The sequence below is a fragment of the Oncorhynchus mykiss genome, chromosome 13 (genome assembly GCF_057628025.1).
Source record: "Oncorhynchus mykiss isolate SJ-2025 chromosome 13, ASM5762802v1, whole genome shotgun sequence".
In the NCBI taxonomy this organism is placed as follows: domain Eukaryota; kingdom Metazoa; phylum Chordata; class Actinopteri; order Salmoniformes; family Salmonidae; genus Oncorhynchus; species Oncorhynchus mykiss.
Window position 1 is genome coordinate 68,559,420 of NC_143034.1, and position 22,214 is coordinate 68,581,633.

General features: G+C 44.7%; 1 protein-coding gene across 1 annotated transcript in view; it reads right to left on the reverse strand.

Moving 5' to 3' along the window:
- Positions 1-3,156: 3,156 nt before the first annotated feature.
- The window catches only part of LOC110538818 (ras-related protein Rab-26), a 109,458-nt gene continuing 90,400 nt past the window's right edge, over positions 3,157-22,214 (reverse strand). The window contains exons 6-9 of the mRNA XM_036939137.2: positions 19,758-19,823; positions 18,463-18,519; positions 12,128-12,204; positions 3,157-8,266 (exon numbers count right to left, since the gene is read on the reverse strand). Of these exons, the coding sequence (XP_036795032.1) occupies positions 8,167-8,266; positions 12,128-12,204; positions 18,463-18,519; positions 19,758-19,823 (300 nt within the window). The 3' untranslated portion in view covers positions 3,157-8,166. The remainder of the gene's footprint in view (positions 8,267-12,127; positions 12,205-18,462; positions 18,520-19,757; positions 19,824-22,214) is intronic.

Sequence of the window (22,214 nt, forward strand, 5' to 3'; positions counted from 1 at the left end):
CTAATGTTGAATATTAGCCTTGTTGGAAACTACAACTCCCTACTATATTGCACAGTTCAGGCAGTATGCAATATATCTAGAGTTTCTAGAGAAACTGTGCAACCCAAACAAAATGGAATTCAAATCATTTAACCTCCGTCGGTCAATTAGTTGTTCAAAAAACGAAAAATAACCGACATTTAGATTAATCGCTCAGCACTAGGCACTACACATGCTAAAACAGATTTTCTGGCAAGTGCACCCTCTATTCATCTCTATGACCCTGCCTCATGTATCTCCAGACTCAGCTTTGTGCCAACTCCACCCTCTATTCATCTCTATGACCCTGCCTCATGTATCTCCAGACTCAGCTTTGTGCCAACTCCACCCTCTATTCATCTCTATGACCCTGCCTCATGTATCTCCAGACTCAGCTTTGTGCCAACTCCACCCTCTATTCATCTCTATGACCCTGCCTCATGTATCTCCAGACTCAGCTTTGTGCCAACTCCACCCTCTATTCATCTCTATGACCCTGCCTCATGTATCTCCAGACTCAGCTTTGTGCCAACTCCACCCTCTATTCATCTCTATGACCCTGCCTCATGTATCTCCAGACTCAGCTTTGTGCCAACTCCACCCTCTATTCATCTCTATGACCCTGCCTCATGTATCTCCAGACTCAGCTTTGTGCCAACTCCACCCTCTATTCATCTCTATGACCCTGCCTCATGTATCTCCAGACTCAGCTTTGTGCCAACTCCACCCTCTATTCATCTCTATGACCCTGCCTCATGTATCTTCAGACTCAGCTTTGTGCCAACTCCACCCTCTATTCATCTCTATGACCCTGCCTCATGTATCTCCAGACTCAGCTTTGTGACTCCACCCTCTTAGTCACTTTATCTTTCCATGTCGTTGGACTCAGGAGGACATCTGAAATGGCTCCCTATTCCCTATAAAACACCTTTATAGGGCCCTGGTAGTAGTAGTACACTATAGAGAAGAGGGGGCCATTAATCCAAATCACCATTATTCACCAAGTACATTTACACATACCCAGAATGTGCCTTGGTGCTGCCAGCAGTAGACAATATACAAACAGAATACAGACACATAGACATCATACAGAATGAACAACATCGGAACAGTGACCATAAAACATCAAACTGTGGAGTAGAGGCTGATGACAGTGGGAACAGAGGGGCTATATCTATATAAGCAGAGGGAGGCATCCTGCCGTGGATACTGTGTTGTACAGAGGTGTACATAGTGCAGATTAGTGGTTGAGGTCATTGATGAGAAGGTTCAGGAAATCTGGCCCAATGCAAAGTCATATGAATGTTTTCCCAACTGTCCTACAGTTGTCGTGAGAAAATAACTTGACCATTTACAAAAGAGATACAGCCTGTATATGTGTAATGTTGGCTCCTGGACTGAATGTACGAGTGTGATGTGGACTTTGTTTGTTAAATGACATGATATGCTAACCTGGTCCCAGATCTGTTAATGTGGTCTTGACAAGTCCTATGGCCATCCTCAAACAGATCTGGGACCAAGCTAATGTTATGCTGCTTTGATAGTTGATAGTGAATATTTTCCTTCTCTTTTGAGACTGGACTGAATAAAACATTTCAAGGCCAGTGGGAACTGACTGAATGGGATAGGGCCATTTTGTGTCTCTAGTGAATAAAACATTTCAAGGCCAGTGGGAACTGACTGAATGGGATAGGGCCATTTTGTGTCTCTAGTGAATAAAACATTTCAAGGCCAGTGGGAACTGACTGAATGTGATAGGGCCATTTTGTGTCTCTAGTGAATAAAACATTTCAAGGCCAGTGGGAACTGACTGAATGGGATAGGGCCATTTTGTGTCTCTAGTGAATAAAACATTTCAAGGCCAGTGGGAACTGACTGAATGGGATAGGGCCATTTTGTGTCTCTAGTGAATAAAACATTTCAAGGCCAGTGGGAACTGACTGAATGTGATAGGGCCATTTTGTGTCTCTAGTGAATAAAACATTTCAAGGCCAGTGGGAACTGACTGAATGTGATAGGGCCATTTTGTGTCTCTAGTGAATAAAACATTTCAAGGCCAGTGGGAACTGACTGAATGTGATAGGGCCATTTTGTGTCTCTAGTGAATAAAACATTTCAAGGCCAGTGGGAACTGACTGAATGTGATAGGGCCATTTTGTGTCTCTAGTGAATAATAACTGCTCTGTTTTGGAAACTACTAGAGAGACAGACATTGATTCTGTGGATGTATTTCCTTGTTCATTTCTTTGTATTGGTGCAGATGTATATTCATGTATTTATCGCTTTGTGTTGTGAAGCTTAACATTATGACAAGCACTGCAGGTACAGGAACCATTTGTTGTATTTTATAGCTGTAAATGACTACATTTGAAAGGGAGAATTGTGAATTACTTGAAAAGGTTTCTCCAGTGAAAAAAATACTATTTAATATGTCAGTTGATGTTACTTCAAATTCTTCATAAATTGCTCATCTAAAAGAAAACATGATGAATTTCTAAAGTATTCTAATATGTAATTTTGGTGTCCTGCCTACAGGTTCTTTCCATGTATTATGTAACTTATCTTTACCAGCAGGGGGAGACAAAGTCAAAACGTTGAACACACTCTTGTTCAGATTTTTACATGGGGTGAATCTCAATTCAATTTGCTCGACTCCTCGCGTCCTCTCTGCTGCCCTCTCCTGGTTGAAAACGTGGACACAAATGTGCTTTGTATTAAATTAGACCTGCCTTCACTCGTGCACCATCATTTAGAGAGGAATTCCAAAATATGTGTAAAGTGTTAAAAATAAATGTAGCCAGACATTTTATAGACAACAGATTTAGTAGCATATAGTTCTTAAACGTGAGCATGCGTTTCTCTTCCGAGAAGAAAACAACTGATTTTGTGGCGGATTTCAAAACGCTTAAGGCTATTGAGGAGGACACTACTCCGTTCGCCTATTAACAAATTGACACTCGTCTACATATGGCGACCACTTTTCGTTTTATGGGTCACGAAAGAGAAAAGTACTTAGGAGACGAGAAGAGGACAGACTTTTTACCAATTGAGAAACTGCCATGACTTCCAATGTGTTCTTTTTAAGTGACAAAAAGAGATTGAGACACATTGGATTAGATCAAGAGTCCCAACAATGACTAGTATTTTGTTGTAATCTTTATTGTATTGAACTTTAATTTGAGAAGAAAGTCAATGGACACTGAAAAGTAGTAAAACATCTCATGAAGATATAACAACACATTGTCTGAACATCTCATTTCAAGTTATGTAAATACTGTACATTTAATATTCTGTTTCCTATGGATGTTGATGGTAATACACTGAAAGTACATGAAGGATCTTTGTGAAATACTGATTATTAACCGAGAACTGATAAAAGATGAGAATCAAACAACATGACATCTTCATTTGTGGTTAAGGAAGAAGAAAGAAAAATGTAATGTAAATACAAAAATCCTTGAAGATTTTTAAAAGATATGACCCTGATTAAACATTTAAAGATGACAAACACTTTATATACATAACATTCACCATATATATACAGTATATTACAAAAAATAGACAGCAAAAGAGTATTGATGATTCAAACAACATGGAAACAATAGCCTGGTCATAAAGATATTGCAAAATATTATTGGTTTCCCTTTATTCATTATTGTATATTCCGTTCCAAATGACTGTACAACACTTTAGACAAAATCCACAAAAAAATATTTTATTTGCTTCATTTGAGTTCTCTCTAGGTTCAACGCTTCATTATCAAGCTAGGTCTACACTTACCACAACTAGGTCTACACCTACCACAACTAGGTCTACACCTACCACAACTAGGTCTACACCTACCACAACTAGGTCTACACCTACCACAACTAGGTCTACACTTACCACAACTAGGTCTACACTTACCACAACTACAAGAGATCTACGGAAGCCTCGACTAAACATTTACTGGCAGGAAAAGACAACTTAAATCAATTCAACATTTTGTACATCGTAATTAGTACTTTTCCACCAGAAAAATAGATGTATGCATTAACCATAATCTATCTCTAAAACTGTACTTACTTTAGATGTATTGGACTTCAGAGTGATTTTGAAATTGCCACTGAATTCAAATCTGCCTTTATTTTGATTGACAGGTAAGACACTACACTTTAACTTCTAACATTTTCCATCAATGTCTTGACTTTAATGTTGAATATACATTTCACTACATTCGGTTATGGGTGATCTTTAGCAAAATGCTTGTTATAAATGAATACCACTGTATTAGAATGCTGGTGAGTTGAAGTTGGCTGAAAAGGAACATATGACTTACTGATGCAGAATCTTAAATTTGATCACTCTTTGTCGCTGAGAGGAAAAGCAAATGTGTGATGTATTCAAGATTTAAAAAGGCTTCTAAAGATTGTAATTTCCACTTTAAAATGTCAGACTTGATTTGCCTTAACGAAAATGTATCAACCCCTACAAAAATGTCCATTCATTTTAATCCACATAATAATTCACTTTTCCAGTTGCTGCTGGATTATTTTCCTGTGGTCAAGAACTGGCTCAAATTAAGATCCTACAACTGTACTGTGAGACTGAGCCAGCCTGACAACTGACAATGACCTGACTATACACATTCGACTACATACAATATATACATTCATCCAGACACTGTACATGAATACATTAATACGATGAGCTCTGCGGGACTTTCTCTCTTTTCCTTTTCTTATTATGAACACGTTGGATCAGGCAGGAGAACTGACAGTGGAGTTTAACCCAGTAAGACAGTGATGGAGGTTCATTCAGTGATAGGGGATATAAGTGGTGTGTCCCAATAAACATATTTTTCCTGAAGTGTGCACTTGTACACTACTTACCACAAATCTAAAAGCATTGGATTGGTGGAGGTATGGGCTAGTTTCCATCATGCTTTTTATACCAATCATACTAACCCTTTCAGATCAGTGAAGGGAAGTAAACAAGTGCACACTTTGGGAGAAAGGAGTGATAATTGGGACATAAGCCAGGAGTCATACAGTGATAGGAAGCAAAATAATCAACAAAAAGTAATTTAAAAAGAAATGGGCTAAAACAGTAGCTAGATCAGCTAGTTTGAGTGGTTCTAGATCAGCTAGTTTGAGTGGTTCTAGATCAGCTAGTTTGAGTGGTTATAGATCAGCTAGTTTGAGTGGTTCTAGATCAGCTAGTTTGAGTGGTTATAGATCAGCTAGTTTGAGTGGTTCTAGATCAGCTAGTTTGAGTGGTTCTAGATCAGCTAGTTTGAGTGGTTCTAGATCAGCTAGTTTGAGTGGTTCTAGATCAGCTAGTTTGAGTGGTTCTAGATCAGCTAGTTTGAGTGAGCTAGACGGGCAGCTGCAGTCATGAGAGGTTCTGGAAGCGCATAGCTAGGTGGTCAATGATAAGAGGTTGTCAGTCAGTGATAAGGTTGAACACGGGGGTCATAGGGTAATGCGGAGTGGTCCAGGAAAATATACACTATCTGGCTCGAAGCACCATGAAAATGACCAGTTAGGCCGAATTTGAAGTTCGCACAGGGACTAGGAGGATTAAATACATGGAGGAATACAGTCAGTCATTCTATGGGCAATAGAGGGTACAGACATTCAAAGGGTTAACAGGGTCAGACAGTCATAGGGTTAACATGGTCAGACAGTAATAGGGTTAACATGGTCAGACAGTCATGGTCAGACAGTCATAGTGGGTCAGACAGTCATAGGGTTAACAGGGTCAGACAGTCATGGTCAGACAGTCATATGGTTAACATGGTCAGACAGTCATGGGGTTAACATGGTCAGACAGTCATGGGGTTAACATGGTCAGACAGTCATAGGGTTAACAGGGTCAGACAGTCATGGTCAGACAGTCATAGGGTAACATGGTCAGACAGTCAAAGGGTTAACAGGGTCAGACAGTCATGGGGTTAACATGGTCAGACAGTCATAGGGTTAACATGGTCAGACAGTCATGGGGTAACATGGTCAGACAGTCATAGGGTTAACATGGTCAGACAGTCATAGGGTAACATGGTCAGACAGTCAAAGGGTTAACAGGGTCAGACAGTCATGGGGTTAACATGGTCAGACAGTCATAGGGTTAACATGGTCAGACAGTCATGGGGTAACATGGTCAGACAGCCATGGGGTAACATGGTCAGACAGTCATAGGGTTAACATGGTCAGACAGTCATGGTCAGACAGTCATAGGGTTAACAGGGTCAGACAGTCATGGTCAGACAGTCATAGTGGATCAGACAGTCATAGGGTCAGACAGTCATAGGGTTAACATGGTCAGACAGTCATGGTCAGACAGTCATAGTGGATCAGACAGTCATAGGGTTAGACAGTCATAGGGTTAACAGGGTCAGCCAGTCATAGGGTTAACATGGTCAGACAGTCATAGGGTTAACATGGTCAGACAGTCATAGGGTTAACATGGTCAGACAGTCATGGGGTTAACAGGGTCAGACAGTCATGGGGTTAACATGGTCAGACAGTCATGGGGTTAACATGGTCAGACAGTCATAGGGTTAACAGTGTCAGACAGTCATGGGGTTAACAGTGTCTGACAGTCATAAGGTTAACATGGTCAGACAGTCATAAGGTTAACATGGTCAGACTAGGTTAACATGGTCCGACAGTCATAAGGTTAACATGGTCAGACTAGGTTAACATGGTCCGACAGTCATAAGGTTAACATGGTCAGACAGTCATAAGGTTAACATGGTCAGACTAGGTTAACATGGTCAGACAGTCATACGGTTAACATGGTCAGACAGTCATAGGGTTAACATGGTCAGACAGTCATACGGTTAACATGGTCAGACAGTCATACGGTTAACATGGTCAGACAGTCATACGGTTAACATGGTCAGACAGTCATAAGGTTAACATGGTCAGACAGTCATACGGTTAACATGGTCAGACAGTCATAAGGTTAACATGGTCAGACAGTCATAAGGTTAACATGGTCAGACAGTCATAGGGTTAACATGGTCAGACAGTCATAGGGTTAACATGGTCAGACAGTCATAGGGTTAACATGGTCAGACAGTCATAGGGTTAACAGGGTCAGACAGTCATAGGGTTAACATGGTCAGACAGTCATGGGGTTAACATGGTCAGACAGTCATAGGGTTAACAGTGTCAGACAGTCATGGGGTTAACAGTGTCTGACAGTCATAAGGTTAACATGGTCAGACAGTCATAAGGTTAACATGGTCAGACTAGGTTAACATGGTCCGACAGTCACAGGGTTAACATGGTCAGACAGTCATACGGTTAACATGGTCAGACAGTCATAAGGTTAACATGGTCAGACAGTCATAGGGTTAACATGGTCAGACTAGGTTAACATGGTCAGACAGTAATAGGGTTAACAGTGTCAGACAGTCATAGGGTTAACTGTGTCAGACAGCACTGATGGGGTAAGAGTCATGGCTGGATATAGAAGTACATTCACAGATGCAGAAGGAGGTGGAGCAGTGGGTCCCAGAAAACAGGAGGAGAGAAGAGAGAAAGGAGAGGAAAAGAGAAAGGTGAGGAGAGGAGAGATGGGAGAGAATTGAAGAGAGGAGAGAAGAGAGAAAGGAGAGGAAAAGAGAAAGGTGAGGAGAGGAGAGATGGGAGAGAATTGAAGAGAGGAGAGAAGAGAGAAAGGAGAGGAAAAGAGAAAGGTGAGGAGAGATGGGAGAGAGGTGAAGAGAGGAGAAGCGAGAAAGGAGAGGAAAAGAGGGACGTGAGGAGAGGAGAGATGGGAGAGAGGTGAAGAGAGGAGAGAAGAGAGAAAGGAGAGGAAAAGAGAACGCTGAGGAGAGGAGAGATGGGAGAGAGGTGAAGAGAGGAGAGAAGAGAGAAAGGAGAGGAAAAGAGGGAGGTGAGGAGAGAGACGCCTCACAGATAACCTTAGAATATGGACATAATGGATTATTTCAGAGAGCATAGAGGACAAAGGAAAGACAAACTGGGTGGTTAGTGACGTAGGTATATCTCACACATGATTGGCTCTCTATCTCACAGGCTGAGGCCACAGGTAGTCATATAACATCACCTTGTATGAGTGTAACACATCTGATGTGGAGAAGGACATGAGCTAGCAAGCGCACATGTACGTACGCACACACACACACACAGTGTTCTAACATGCACATCCAGCACTCTTCATCTCCTTGTTGACGTAGTCCTGAAGCTTAAACTTGGGCTCGTTGGGCTCCTTCATAGACCTGTGCTTCAGCTCTCTGAGAGAGAAAGGAAGAGATCAGAAGGGAGGAGGAAAAGAGACAAAGAGATGGAATGGAGTGAGAAGTCGAGTAGGAGGAAGTGGAACAGTGTAAATGAATAGAGAGAGAGAGAGCCAGGGTCTAAGGGCTGAAGGCTAGAAGCCAGGGTCTAGGGACTGAAAGCTAGAGACCTGGGTCTAGGGACTGAAGGCTAGAGGCCAGGGTCTAGGGACTGAAGGCTAGAGGACAGGGTCTAGGGAGTGAAGGCTAGAGGCCAGGGTCTAGGGACTGAAGGCTAGAGGCCAGGGTCTAGGGACTGAAGACTAGAGGCCAGGGTCTAGGGACTGAAGGCTAGAGGCCAGGGACTGAAGGCTAGAGGCCAGGGTCTAGGGACTGAAGGCTAGAGGCCAGGGTCTAGGGACTGAAGGCTAGAGGTCAGGGTCTACGGACTGAAGGCTAGAGGTCATGGTGTAGGGGCTGAAGGCTAGAGGCCAGGGACTGAAAGCCAGAAGCCAGGGTCTAGGGGCTGAAGTCAAGAGACTAGGGTGTAGTGGCTTAAGGCTAGAGAGGAGGGACTGAAGGCCAGAAAACAGGGACTGAAGGCTAGAGTCCAGGGTCTAGGGACTGAAGGCTAGAGGCCAGGGTCTAGGGACTGAAGGCTAGAGGCCAGGGTCTAGGGACTGAAGACTAGAGGCCAGGGTCTAGGGAGTGAAGGCTAGAGGACAGGGTCTAGGGAGTGAAGGCTAGAGGCCAGGGTCTAGGGACTGAAGGCTAGAGGCCAGGGTCTAGGGACTGAAGGATAGAGGCCAGGGTCTAGGGACTGAAGACTAGAGGCCAGGGTCTAGGGACTGAAGGCTAGAGGCCAGGGTCTAGGGACTGAAGGCTAGAGGCCAGGGACTGAAGGCTAGAGGCCAGGGTCTAGGGACTGAAGGCTAGAGCCAGGGTCTAGGGACTGAAGGCAGAGGCCAGGGTCTAGGGACTGAAGGCTAGAGGCCAGGGTCTAGGGACTGAAGGCTAGAGGACATAGTGTAGGGGCTGAAGGCTAGAGGCCAGGGACTGAAAGCCAGAAGCCAGGGTCTAGTGGCTGAAGGCTAGAGGCCAGGGTCTAGGGACTGAAGGCTAGAGGCCAGGGTCTAGGGACTGAAGACTAGAGACCAGGGTCTAGGGACTGAAGGCTAGAGGCCAAGGTCTAGGGACTGAAGGCTAGAGGCCAGGGTCTAGGGACTGAAGACTAGAGGCCAGGGTCTAGGGACTGAAGTCTAGAGGCCAGGGTCTAGGGACTGAAGGCTAGAGGCCAGGGTCTAGGGACTGAAGGCTAGAGCCAGGGTCTAGGTACTGAAGACTAGAGGCCAGGGTCTAGGGACTGAAGACTAGAGGCCAGGGTCTAGGGACTGAAGGCTAGAGGCCAGGGTCTACGGACTGAAGGCTAGAGGTCGTGGTGTAGGGGCTGAAGGCTAGAGACCAGGGACTGAAGGCCAGAAGCCAGGGTCTAGGGGCTGAAGGCTAGAGGCTAGGGTGTAGTGGCTTAAGGCTAGAGAGGAGGGACTGAAGGCCAGAAGCCAGGGACTGAAGGCTAGAGTCCAGGGTCTATGGACTGAAGGCTAGAGGTCAGGGTCTAGGGACTGAAGGCTAGAGGCCAGGGTCTAGGGACTGAAGACTAGAGGCCAAGGTCTAGGGACTGAAGGCTAGAGGCCAGGGTCTAGGGACTGAAGGCTAGAGGCCAGGGTCTAGGGACTGAAGGCTAGAGGCCAGGGTCTAGGGACTGAAGACTAGAGGCCAGGGTCTAGGGACTGAAGGCTAGAGGCCAGGGTCTAGGGACTGAAGGCTAGAGCCAGGGTCTAGGTACTGAAGACTAGAGGCCAGGGTCTAGGGACTGAAGACTAGAGGCCAGGGTCTAGGGACTGAAGGCTAGAGGCCAGGGTCTACGGACTGAAGGCTAGAGGTCGTGGTGTAGGGGCTGAAGGCTAGAGACCAGGGACTGAAGGCCAGAAGCCAGGGTCTAGGGGCTGAAGGCTAGAGGCTAGGGTGTAGTGGCTTAAGGCTAGAGAGGAGGGACTGAAGGCCAGAAGCCAGGGACTGAAGGCTAGAGTCCAGGGTCTATGGACTGAAGGCTAGAGGCCAGGGTCTAGGGACTGAAGGCTAGAGGCCAGGGTCTAGGGACTGAAGACTAGAGGCCAGGGTCTAGGGACTGAAGGCTAGAGGCCAGGGTCTACGGACTGAAGGCTAGAGGCCAGGGTCTAGGGACTGAAGGCTAGAGACCAGGGTCTAGGGACTGAAGGCTAGAGCCAGGGTCTAGGTACTGAAGGCTAGAGGCCAGGGTCTAGGGACTGAAGGCTAGAGGCCAGGGTCTAGGGACTGAAGACTAGAGGCCAGGGTCTAGGGACTGAAGACTAGAGGCCAGGGTCTAGGGACTGAAGGCTAGAGGCCAGGGTCTACGGACTGAAGGCTAGAGGACATGGTGTAGGGGCTGAAGGCTAGAGGCCAGGGACTGAAGGCCAGAAGCCAGGGTCTAGGGGCTGAAGGCTAGAGGCTAGGGTCTAGTGGCTTAAGGCTAGAGAGGAGGGACTGAAGGCCAGAAGCCAGGGACTGAAGGCTAGTGTCCAGGGCCTAGGGACTGAAGGCTAGAGGCCAGGGTCTAGGGACTGAAGGCTAGAGGCCAGGGTCTAGTGACTTAAGGCTAGAGAGAAGGGACTGAAGGCCAGAAGCCAGGGACTGAAGGCTAGAGGCCAGGGTCTAGGGACTGAAGGCTAGAGTCCAGGGTCTAGGGACTGAAGGCTAGAGGCCAGGGTCTAGGGACTGAAGGCTAGAGGCCAGGGTCTAGGGACTGAAGGCTAGAGGCCAGGGTCTAGGGACTGAAGGCTAGAGGCCAGGGTCTACGAACTGAGGGCTAGAGGTCATGGTGTAGGGGCTGAAGGCTAGAGGCCAGGGACTGAAGGCCAGAAGCCAGGGTCTAGGGGCTGAAGGCTAGAGGCTAGGGTCTAGTGGCTTAAGGCTAGAGGCCAGGGGGCTAAAGTCTAGAGGACAGGAACAAGGGGATACAGGCTAGAGCCAGGGATAAGGGGCTAAAGGCTAGAGGCCAGGGACAAGGGGCTAAAGGCTAGAGGCCAGGGACAAGGGGCTAAAGGCTAGAGGCCAGGGACAAGACTAGAGGCCAGGGACAAGGGGCTAAAGACTAGAGGCCAGGGACAAGGGGCTAAAGGCTAGAAGCCAGGGGGCTAAAGTCTAGAGGCCAGGGACAAGGGGCTAAAGGCTAGAGACCAGGGACAAGGGGCTAAAGGCTAGAGGCCAGGGACAAGGGGCTAAAGGCTAGAGGCCAGGGACAAGGGGCTAAAGTCTAGTCCAGGGACAAGGGGCTAAATTCTAGAGTCCAGGGACAAGGGGCTAAAGGCTAGAGGCCAGGGGGCTAAAGTCTAGAGTCCAGGGACAAGGGGCTAAAGTCTAGTCCAGGGACAAGGGGCTAAAGGGTAGAGACCAGGGACAATGGGCTAAAGACTAGAGGCCAGGGACAAGGGGCTAAAGACTAGAGGCCAGAGACAAGGGGCTAAAGGCTAGAGACCAGGGACAAGGGGCTAAAGGCTAGAGGCCAGGAACAAGGGGCTAAAGGCTAGAGGCCAGAGACAAGGGGCTAAAGGCTAGAGACCAGGGACAAGGGGCTAAAGGCTAGAGGCCAGGAACAAGGGGTTAAAGTCTAGTCCAGGGACAAGGGGCTAAAGGGTAGAGACCAGGGACAATGGGCTAAAGACTAGAGGCCAGGGACAAGGGGCTAAAGACTAGAGGCCAGAGACAAGGGGCTAAAGGCTAGAGACCAGGGACAAGGGGCTAAAGGCTAGAGGCTAGGGCTTGTTCCTGGACTGGACCCCTGTGTAGTTTCATACTCACTTGGCCACAGCAGTGAAGGATAACTCCACATTGAGGCCAGACTTTGCACTGGTCTCCATGTATGGAACCCCAAACTCCTGCAGAGAAACAGACAGGCAGGGTATCTTGGGTTGAACACGCCACATTCACATTGTCTTGAGTGTCTTTGTAGCTAGTCTAGAGCACCACATATCCTCCCTGATAGCCTGGGGACAAGGTTACTTTGCTGCTAATGGTAACAGTATTAGAGACCATTGTTGCCCCCTGGCTGGCCAGGCAGTAACAAATGATGTGTCTGTTTTAGGCACAGCAGCTAATGACAAAGAATATTGAGCATAAACCCATATTAACATTCACCATCAGCACCCAGAAGACACAACAACACAGAGACCCACAGGGAAATAATACAGACACTACAACACATCTGTCCTGGGGTGACTATAGTACTGCTGGGAGTGCACATTCAGAACCATTCCAATGAGCAGATTGGAATACTAGCTATGTGACAAAGAATTCCTCAGGCAGGGTGTGCGTGGGAGATTTGTCTCAGCATCCAGCACCATAGTAATGACTAGGCTAATGTGTTCCTCTCTCCAGGTTTATGCTATCAGCACTAGAGGTATGCACCAGACTGGGTTTAAATACTATTTGAAGTCTATTAAATACTTTGAGCGTTTGCTTTAGCCTGTCTGGAGAGTCGGATGCGCGGGGTTTGGAATTTTGAGACTTTCTTATTGGTTCCATTGCGAAAGCAAGCTCAATCAAGCCCATCTAAACTATTTGACATGATTTCAAATAGTAGCTGAACCCAGGTCTGCAAGGCACTTTGATATTTGTATTGTAGCCGTGTTCCACAGCGGTAGTCAGGGGGAATGAGAAAGTGTATTCACATTTCCTGCAACGTTCAAAGTCCTATTTGCACCAGTATCTGTATTCATCTGAGAGTGCATTGCTGTGAAATTGAGTTAAACTAAATATTCCTCACTGTTGTATTGTATGCATGTGTTTATAGAGAAAATACAAACATATGAAAAATGAGACTAGATGTCCATCCTATAGAAGCATGAAAGAGCCTGTAGATAATATCAAGACAGCAGGCCGTGGTGCAAAGATACTGTACACAGACAGACTACATTCAGGTTCTATGGTAAAGTAATATCTCATAAACCTGGCATTTCTTCTTGATATTTATCTTTGATTTTTGCAGACGGTGCATTTTCCTCCCAACAGTGAAAATCAATATGAATTAGATCAATGGACTGAGTCCAATAAAAGACAGAGAGAGAGAGTGAGAGAGAGAGTGAGAGAGAGTGGGAGAGTGAGAGAGAATGAGAGAGAGAGTGAGAGAGAGTGAGAGAGAGAGTGAGAGAGAGTGAGAGAGAGAGTGGGAGAGTCAGATAGAGTGTGAGAGAGGGAGTGAGAGAGAGTGAGATAGAGTGAGAGAGAGTGAGAGAGAGTGAGAGAGAGAGAGTGAGAGAGAGAGTGAGAGAGAGAGTGAGAGAGAGTGCTTTAGCAACGTATACATATGTTTTCCATGCCAATAAAGCTGATAGAATTTAATTGAGAGACAGAGAGAGAGCGAGACAGACAGAGAGCGAGCGAGAAAGAGAGAAACAGAGAGATATATATACAGAGAGAGAGCGAGAGCAAGAGATACCGAGAGAGAGAAAAAGAGAGAGAAAGAAAAAGAGAGGAGAGATACAGAGAAAGGGAGATACAGAGAGAGATAGAGAGAGAAAGGGAGATACAGAGAGAGAGATACAGAGAAAGGGAGATACAGAGAGAGAGATACAGAGAAAGGGAGATACAGAGAGAGAGATACAGAGAAAGGGAGATACAGAGAGAGAGATACAGAGAAAGGGAGATACAGAGAGAGATAGAGAGAGAGAGAAACAGAGAGAGATAGAAAGAGAAAAAGACACACAGACAAAGAGAGATGCAGAGATATATATATATATATATACAGTGCCTTGCGAAAGTATTCGGCCCCCTTGAACTTTGCCACCTTTTGCCACATTTCAGGCTTCAAACATAAAGATATAAAACTGTATTTTTTTGTGAAGAATCAACAACAAGTGGGACACAATCATGAAGTGGAACGACATTTATTGGATATTTCAAACTTTTTTAACAAAACAAAAACTGAAAAATTGGGCGTGCAAAATTATTCAGCCCCCTTAAGTTAATACTTTGTAGCGCCACCTTTTGCTGCGATTACAGCTGTAAGTCGCTTGGGGTATGTCTCTATCAGTTTTGCACATCAAGAAACTGACGTTTTTTCCCATTCCTCCTTGCAAAACAGCTCGAGCTCAGTGAGGTTGGATGGAGAGCATTTGTGAACAGCAGTTTTCAGTTCTTTCCACAGATTCTCGATTGGATTCAGGTTTGGACTTTGACTTGGCCATTCTAACACCTGGATATGTTTATTTTTGAACCATTCCATTGTAGATTTTGCTTTATGTTTTGGATCATTGTCTTGTTGGAAGACAAATCTCCGTCCCAGTCTCAGGTCTTTTGCAGACTCCATCAGGTTTTCTTCCAGAATGGTCCTGTATTTGGCTCCATCCATCTTCCCATCAATTTGAACCATCTTCCCTGTCCCTGCTGAAGAAAAGCAGGCCCAAACCATGATGCTGCCACCACCATGTTTGACAGTGGGGATGGTGTGTTCAGCAATGTTGCTTTTACGCCAAACATAACGTTTTGCATTGTTGCCAAAAAGTTCAATTTTGGTTTCATCTGACCAGAGCACCTTCTTCCACATGTTTGGTGTGTCTCCCAGGTGGCTTGTGGCAAACTTTAAACTACACTTTTTATGGATATCTTTAAGAAATGGCTTTCTTCTTGTCACTCTTCCATAAAGGCCAGATTTGTGCAATATACGACTGATTGTTGTCCTAAGGACAGAGTCTCCCACCTCAGCTGTATATCTCTGCAGTTCATCCAGAGTGATCATGGGCCTCTTGGCTGCATCTCTGATCAGTCTTCTCCTTGTATGAGCTGAAAGTTTAGAGGGACGGCCAGGTCTTGGTAGATTTGCAGTGGTCTGATACTCCTTCCATTTCAATATTATCGCTTGCACAGTGCTCCTTGGGATGTTTAAAGCTTGGGAATTTTTTTTGTATCCAAATCCGGCTTTAAACTTCTTCACAACAGTATCTCGGACCTGCCTGGTGTGTTCCTTGTTCTTCATGATGCTCTCTGCTCTTTTAACGGACCTCTGAGACTATCACAGGGCAGGTGCATTTATACGGAGACTTGATTACACACAGGTGGATTGTATTTATCATCATTAGTCATTTAGGTCAACATTGGATCATTCAGAGATCCTCACTGAACTTCTGGAGAGAGTTTGCTGCACTGAAAGTAAAGGGGCTGAATAATTTTGCATGCCCAATTTTTCAGTTTTTGATTTGTTAAAAAAGTTTGAAATATCCAATAAATGTCGTTCCACTTCATGATTGTGTCCCACTTGTTGTTGATTCTTCACAAAAAAATACAGTTTTATATCTTTATGTTTGAAGCCTGAAATGTGGCAAAAGGTCGCAAAGTTCAAGGGGGCCGAAAACTTTCGCAAGGCACTGTATATAAAGAGACAGATACAGTCGAAAGTTTACATACACTTAGGTTGGAGTCATTAAATCTCGTTTTTCAACTACTCCACTAATTTCTTGTTAACAAACTATAGTTTGTGCATGACACAAGTAATCTTTCCAACAATTGTTTACAGACAGATTATTTCACTTATAATTCACTGTATCACAATTCCAGTGGGTCAGAAGTTTACATACACTAAGTTGACTGTGCCTTTAAACAGCTTGGAAAATTCCAGAAAATGATGTCATGGCTTTAGAAGCTTCTGTCAGGCTAATTGACATCATTTGAGTCAATTGGAGGTGTACTTGTGGATGTATTTCAAGGCCTACCTTCAAACTCAGTGCCTCTTTGCTTGACATCATGGGAAAATCAAAAGAAATCAGCCAAGACCTCAGAAAAAAAATTGTAGACCTCCACAAGTCTGGTTCAAACCCCTGAAGGTACCACGTTCATCCGTACAAACAATAGTTCGCAAGTATAAACACCATGGGACCACGCAGCCATCATACCGCTCAGGAAAGAGACGTGTTCTGTCTCCTAGAGATGAACATACTTTTGGTGCGAAAAGTGCAAATCAATCCCAGAACAACAGCAAAGGACCTTGTGAAGATGCTGGAGGAAACAGGTACAAAAGTATCTATATTCACAGTTAACTTCTTTGGGACAGGGGGCAGTATTTTCACGTCCAGATGAAAAGCGTGTCCAAAGTAAACGGCCTGCTACTTAGAGCCAGAAGCTAAGATATGCATATTATTAGTAGATTTGGATAGACAACACTCTGAAGTTTCTAAAACTGTTTGAATCATGTCTGTGAGTTTAACATAACTTATTTGGCAGGCGAAACCCAGAGGACAAACGTTCAGATTTTAATTTTTTGAGGTCACTCTCTTTCATTGAGTTTTCATTGGGAATCCAGATTTCTAATCGATTTCCCTGCAGTTCCTATCGCTTCCACTGGATATCAACAGTCTTTAGAAATTGGTTAAGGTTTTTCCTTTGAGAAATGAAGAAGTAACACTGTTCAGAATGAGGGAAGTGTACTCTTTGATAGTGGCGCGTGACCTGAAAAGCTCGCTCCACCTAGTTTTCCTCCAGTATTGAACACAATTCCTCCAGTCTTCAATTGTATTGATTATTTATGTTAAAAAACACCTAAAGTTGTATTAGGAAAGTAGTTTGACATGTTTGGACAAAGCTTACAGGTAACTCATGAGACATTTTGTAGTCAGGTTGCGCAACTTGGAACCAGTGTTTCTCTGGATCAAATGCGCCAAATAAATGGACATTTTGGATAAATATCGACGGAATTAATCGAACAAAAGGACCATTTGTGATGTGTATCGGACATATTGGAGTGCCAACAGAAGAAGCTCGTCATAGGTAAGGCATGAATTCTATCTTTATTTCTGCGTTTTGTGTCGCGCCTGCAGGGTTGAAATATGCTTTTCTGTCTTTGTTTACTGCTATCCTCAGATAATAGCATCGCTCGCCGAAAAGCTTTTTGGAAATCTGACACGTTGGCTGGATTCACTACAAGTGTAGCTTTCATCTGGTATCTTGAATGTGTGATTTCATGAAAGTTAAGATGTTATAGTAATTTATTTGAATTTAGCGCTCTGCATTTTCACTGGATGTTGGCCAGTTGGGACGCTACTGTCCCGCATATCCGAAAGAGGTTAAACGAGGAAGAAGCTACTGCTCCAAAACCACCATAAAAAAAGTCAAACTATGGTTTGCAATTGCAAACTGGGACAAAGATCGTATTTTTTGAAGAAATGTCCTCTGGTCTGATGAAACAAAAATAGAACTCATTGCCCATAATGACCATCGGAAAAAGGGGGAGGTTTGTTAAGCCGAAGAACACCATCATGTTGTGGGTGTGCTTTGCTGCAGGAGGGACTGGTGCACTTCACAAAATTGATGGCATCATGACGAAAGAAAATTATGTGGATATATTGAAGCAACATCTCAGGACATCAGTTAAAGCTCAGTTGCAAATGGGTCTTCTAAATGGACAATGACCCCAAGCATACTTCCAAAGTTGTGGCAAAATGGCTTAAGGACAACAAAGTCAAGGTATTGGAGTGGCCGTCATAAAGCCCCTGACCTCAATCCTTTAGAAAGTTTGTGGGCAGAACTGAAAAAGTGTGTGCGAGAAAGGAGGCCTACAAACCTGACGCATTTACACCAGATCTGTCAGGAGGAATGGGCCAAAAATGAAACCAACTTATTGTGGGAAGCTTGTGGAAGGCTACCCGAAACATTTGACCCAAGTTAAACAATTTAAAGGCAATGCTACCAAATACTAATTGAGTGTATGTAAACTTCTGACGCACTGGGAATGTGATGAAAGAAATAAAAGCTGAAATAAATCACTCTCTCTACTATTATTCTGACATTTCACATTCTTAAAATAAAGTGGTGATCCGAACTGACCTAAGACAGGAAATTTTCACTAGGATTAAATGTCAGGAACTGTGAAAAACTGAGTTTAAATGTATTTGGCTAAGGTGTGTGTAAACTTCCGACTTCAACTGTAGATACACAGAGGGAGAGATACACAGAGAGAGAGAGATACACAGAGAGAGAGAGATACACAGAGAGAGAGAGAGATACACAGAGAGAGAGAGAGATACACAGAGAGAGAGAGAGAGAGATACAGAGAGAGGAAGACAGTTAATTGACCGTGGTGTCGTTCACTGTTCGAGTCAATCTGCATCTTCCTCCGTATTAACTCATTTCTTTAAAGTGACACTCACCTTGGCCAGCCTCTCTCCATCCTCTCTCTTCACCACCCTCTGCTGTGTGGCATCAGCCTGGGGAGAGATCAGAAAAAGAGAAGCAAGAGAGATCGAAAGAAAGAGAGAGATGAGAAAGGTAGAGATTCTCTGATACCACCATCATGCATGACTAGCTTCAGTCAAAACATTTTTTTAACCTTTATTTAACTAGGCAAGTCAGTTAAGAACAAATTCTTATTTCCAATGACGGCCTAGGAACAGTGGGTTAACTGCCTGTTCAGGGGAAGAACGACAGAAAGACCTTGTCAGCTCGGGGGTTTGAACTTACAACCTTCCGGTTACTAGTCCAACACTCTAACCACTAGGCTATCCTGCCGCTCATCAATGCTTGTCAATGCTTGTCTTAAAAATCACCTTGTTCCAGGAGGGTTACGTAATGGAAAACAACACATTCCGTACAGAATATGGGATCAGACCTACAATTCTTAATGAGTCTAGATTATGTGTGAGCATTCTAATGAGGGGATGATTCCCAGTGTGTGGGGACTGTTTAGATTAGACTAAACATCTGGACCAAGCATCTGTTCCCTGCTCTAGCAGTATGTGGATGGGACTTATTTATAGTAGCAGTGATTTGTTACATCCCTCCTGCATATATGCTGATCTGGTGTTGTGTCTGTGTTGTTATCTGGCAGCAGATGTGTCAGGGTTAGAAGCAATTCCAGTAGACTAGAGATAACTTTATTGTTCCAATGGACATAGTTTTGAATCAGGAAGTAGACACTGAAGTACTCATAGAACATATACAAGTGAATCCGGACGCCAGGTTACTAAGTAGGCTCAGATTGATGCTCAATGTTAAAACCAGAATGATTGCAACCTGCCTACATGTCGTTTTAAAGTACAATAGACCAACACAGCTACTGTATTAGGTCAAAGCTGTGTGTTGGAAAACCTTGGTAGAGCTGGGTGGAGTGGGCATTGTGGTGCTCATTTGAATTTCCTTTCTTTTTGAGCTTCAGAAAAATGCGTATTTTCACTAAAAGGTAGATTTAGTGTTTAGTGTTACACTATGAGGATATATATATATATATATATATATATATATATACTGTGAATAGATCCTCCAAGTCCTGGGCTATGTTTATACTGTACAGTTGTTTTAGTTTCTCTGTTTATGGTTGTCGTGTCTGTCTGTTTTCTTTGTGTCTGCCTGTCTGTCTGTCTGTTGTGTCTGTGTTGTGTCTGGGCTGCCGTCTGATGTGGCTGCAGGTGTGTCCGTCTGGGTTCAGGCCTAACCCAGGAAACCTCACCTTGTTTCCCAGCAGCATCAGGACCACATCCTGCTGGGCGTAATCATGGATCTCAGTCAGCCAGGCCTGGGGTGGAGATGACAACAAGAGGAGAGACATGATAAGGAAACACTCAGGATACAGAGTGGAGAGTCACTCAGGATACAGAGAGGAGAATCACTCAGGATACAGAGACAGAGAGGAGAGACACTCAGGATACAAAGAGAGAGAGTAGAGACACTCAGGATACAAAGAGAGAGAGTAGAGACACTCAGGATACAGAGAGGAGAGACACTCAGGATACAGAGACAGAGAGGAGAGAAACTCAGGATACACAGAGAGAGAGGAGAGACACTCAGGATACAGAATAAGAGAGAGGAGAGACACTCATGATACAGAGAGAGAGGAGAGACACTCAGGATACAGAGAGAGAGAGAGGAGAGACACTCAGGATACAGAGAGAGAGAGAGAGAGAGAGAGAGGAGAGACACTCAGGATACAGAGAGAGAGAGAGAGAGAGAGGAGAGACACTCAGGATACAGAGAGAGAGAGAGGAGAGACTCAGGATACAGAGAGAGAGAGAGGATAGACACTCGGGATACAGAGACAGAGAGGAGAGACACTCAGGATACACAGAGAGAGAGAGAGAGAGAGAGAGAGAAGAGACACTCAGGATACAGAGCGAGAGAGAGAGAGGAGAGACACTCAGGATACAGAGCGAGAGAGGAGAGACACTCAGGATACAGAGAGAGAGAGGAGAGACACTCAGGATACAGAGAGAGAGAGAGGAGAGACAGAGGGAGAGAGAGACAGAGGGAGAGTATTGGGCAGAATGAGTACAGTCCAAACAGCATCAGCAGTAATAAACCCCTGTAGAGACAAGGCCTGGACAAGGCATAAGGGAAATAATAAAACGCTTTATTACACACCAGCCCATATAATCACCGTCACCTGGCAACCCAATGCCTCATCATCACAACAACAACAGTAACCCTTCTGACCACTGAGCAGCAAGAAGGCCAGGCCATATATCCATGCCATCGTTAATAGGTTTTTAAATCGACTGGGGCATAGATCCACCCCTTGCCAACATAATATCCCTCATCTCAGCTGTACTCTGTGCAGAGCACCACTATAATGATGCTTAATTGCTCCATCCCAGTGAAAAAGTCCACATTGGCTTTCTGACTGCACCGCAATCAATCCTCCTTTCTGTTAGAACATGGAGACAAGAGTCTGTTTCTCCAAGTTGAGACTCTTCTAATTACATCTGGAGATGACCTGGTTGGGTGTAACGATTTAACCCCTCGGTCACATGGAGATGACCTGGTGGGTGTAACGATTTAACCCCTCGGTCACATGGAGATGACCTGGTGGGTGTAACGATTTAACCCCTCGGTCAGATGGAGATGACCTGGTGGGTGTAACGATTTAACTCCTCAGTCACATGGAGATGACCTGGTGGGTGTAACGATTTAACCCCTCGGTCACATGGAGATGACCTGGTGGGTGTAACGATTTAACCCCTCGGTCACATGGAGATGACCTAGTGGGTGTAACGATTTAAACCCATTGGTCACATGGAGATGACCTGGTGGGTGTAACGATTTAACCCCTCGGTCACATGGAGATGACCTGGTGTGTGTGTGTTTAAGTTTGTGTGTGAGGAATGGGAGAGACACACTGTGGCGAACCCATTAGAGACAGGGAAATGGGTGATGACATCAGGTTAACCATGGTCCATGTTGAGCACATATTAGTAGGAGAAGTTAAATAGTGACCTATCTGATAACATCTGTGTCACATACTGATGACCTGTTAGTTAGAGGCCAATAAAGTGCTCATGGAGATGACCTGGTGGGATGTTTCCCCTAAGTACAGATCTAGGATCAGCTTCCTGCTATCCTAACCTGAACCATTAGTGGGGAAAAGATCAGCGTATTGGGCAAACAGCAGCCGAACTGGGTTCAAAATGTTCCAAATACTTAAGATCGATTGAGCTTGCCTTGACACAATTTAACCAACAGAGTAGTCCCAAAACTCCACCCACTCCAGGCAGGCTAACGCTAACTCAAAGTGTTCTAATACTACAGCATTTGAACCCAGGTCTCAGATCAGCTCCACCTCCAAACCAAGGAAGAAACCCTGTCTCCCAGCTCTGCCCATCCAGCCACATCTAACACAATGATATCTGAGCCACAATAAAGCACATTTGCATTGGATGGCCAAACTCAAAGCAGATGCCACTGCACAACAACACTCTATGCTGTGCTGCTCTTTTTCAATTGTTGAAGGCCTGGACTTGTCTGGACTTGGTAAGCTTGCTTTGAAGTTTAATGTTGTATTGTGCCTTTAAACTGTGAAGCTAAAGGATAAAAGATACTTGACTTGATATCTAATCAAACTTCAAGGGATAGTTCAACCAAATGACATATTGGTTTCCTTACTCTGAATCCTGTTTTCTTTGTAATGTGGGTT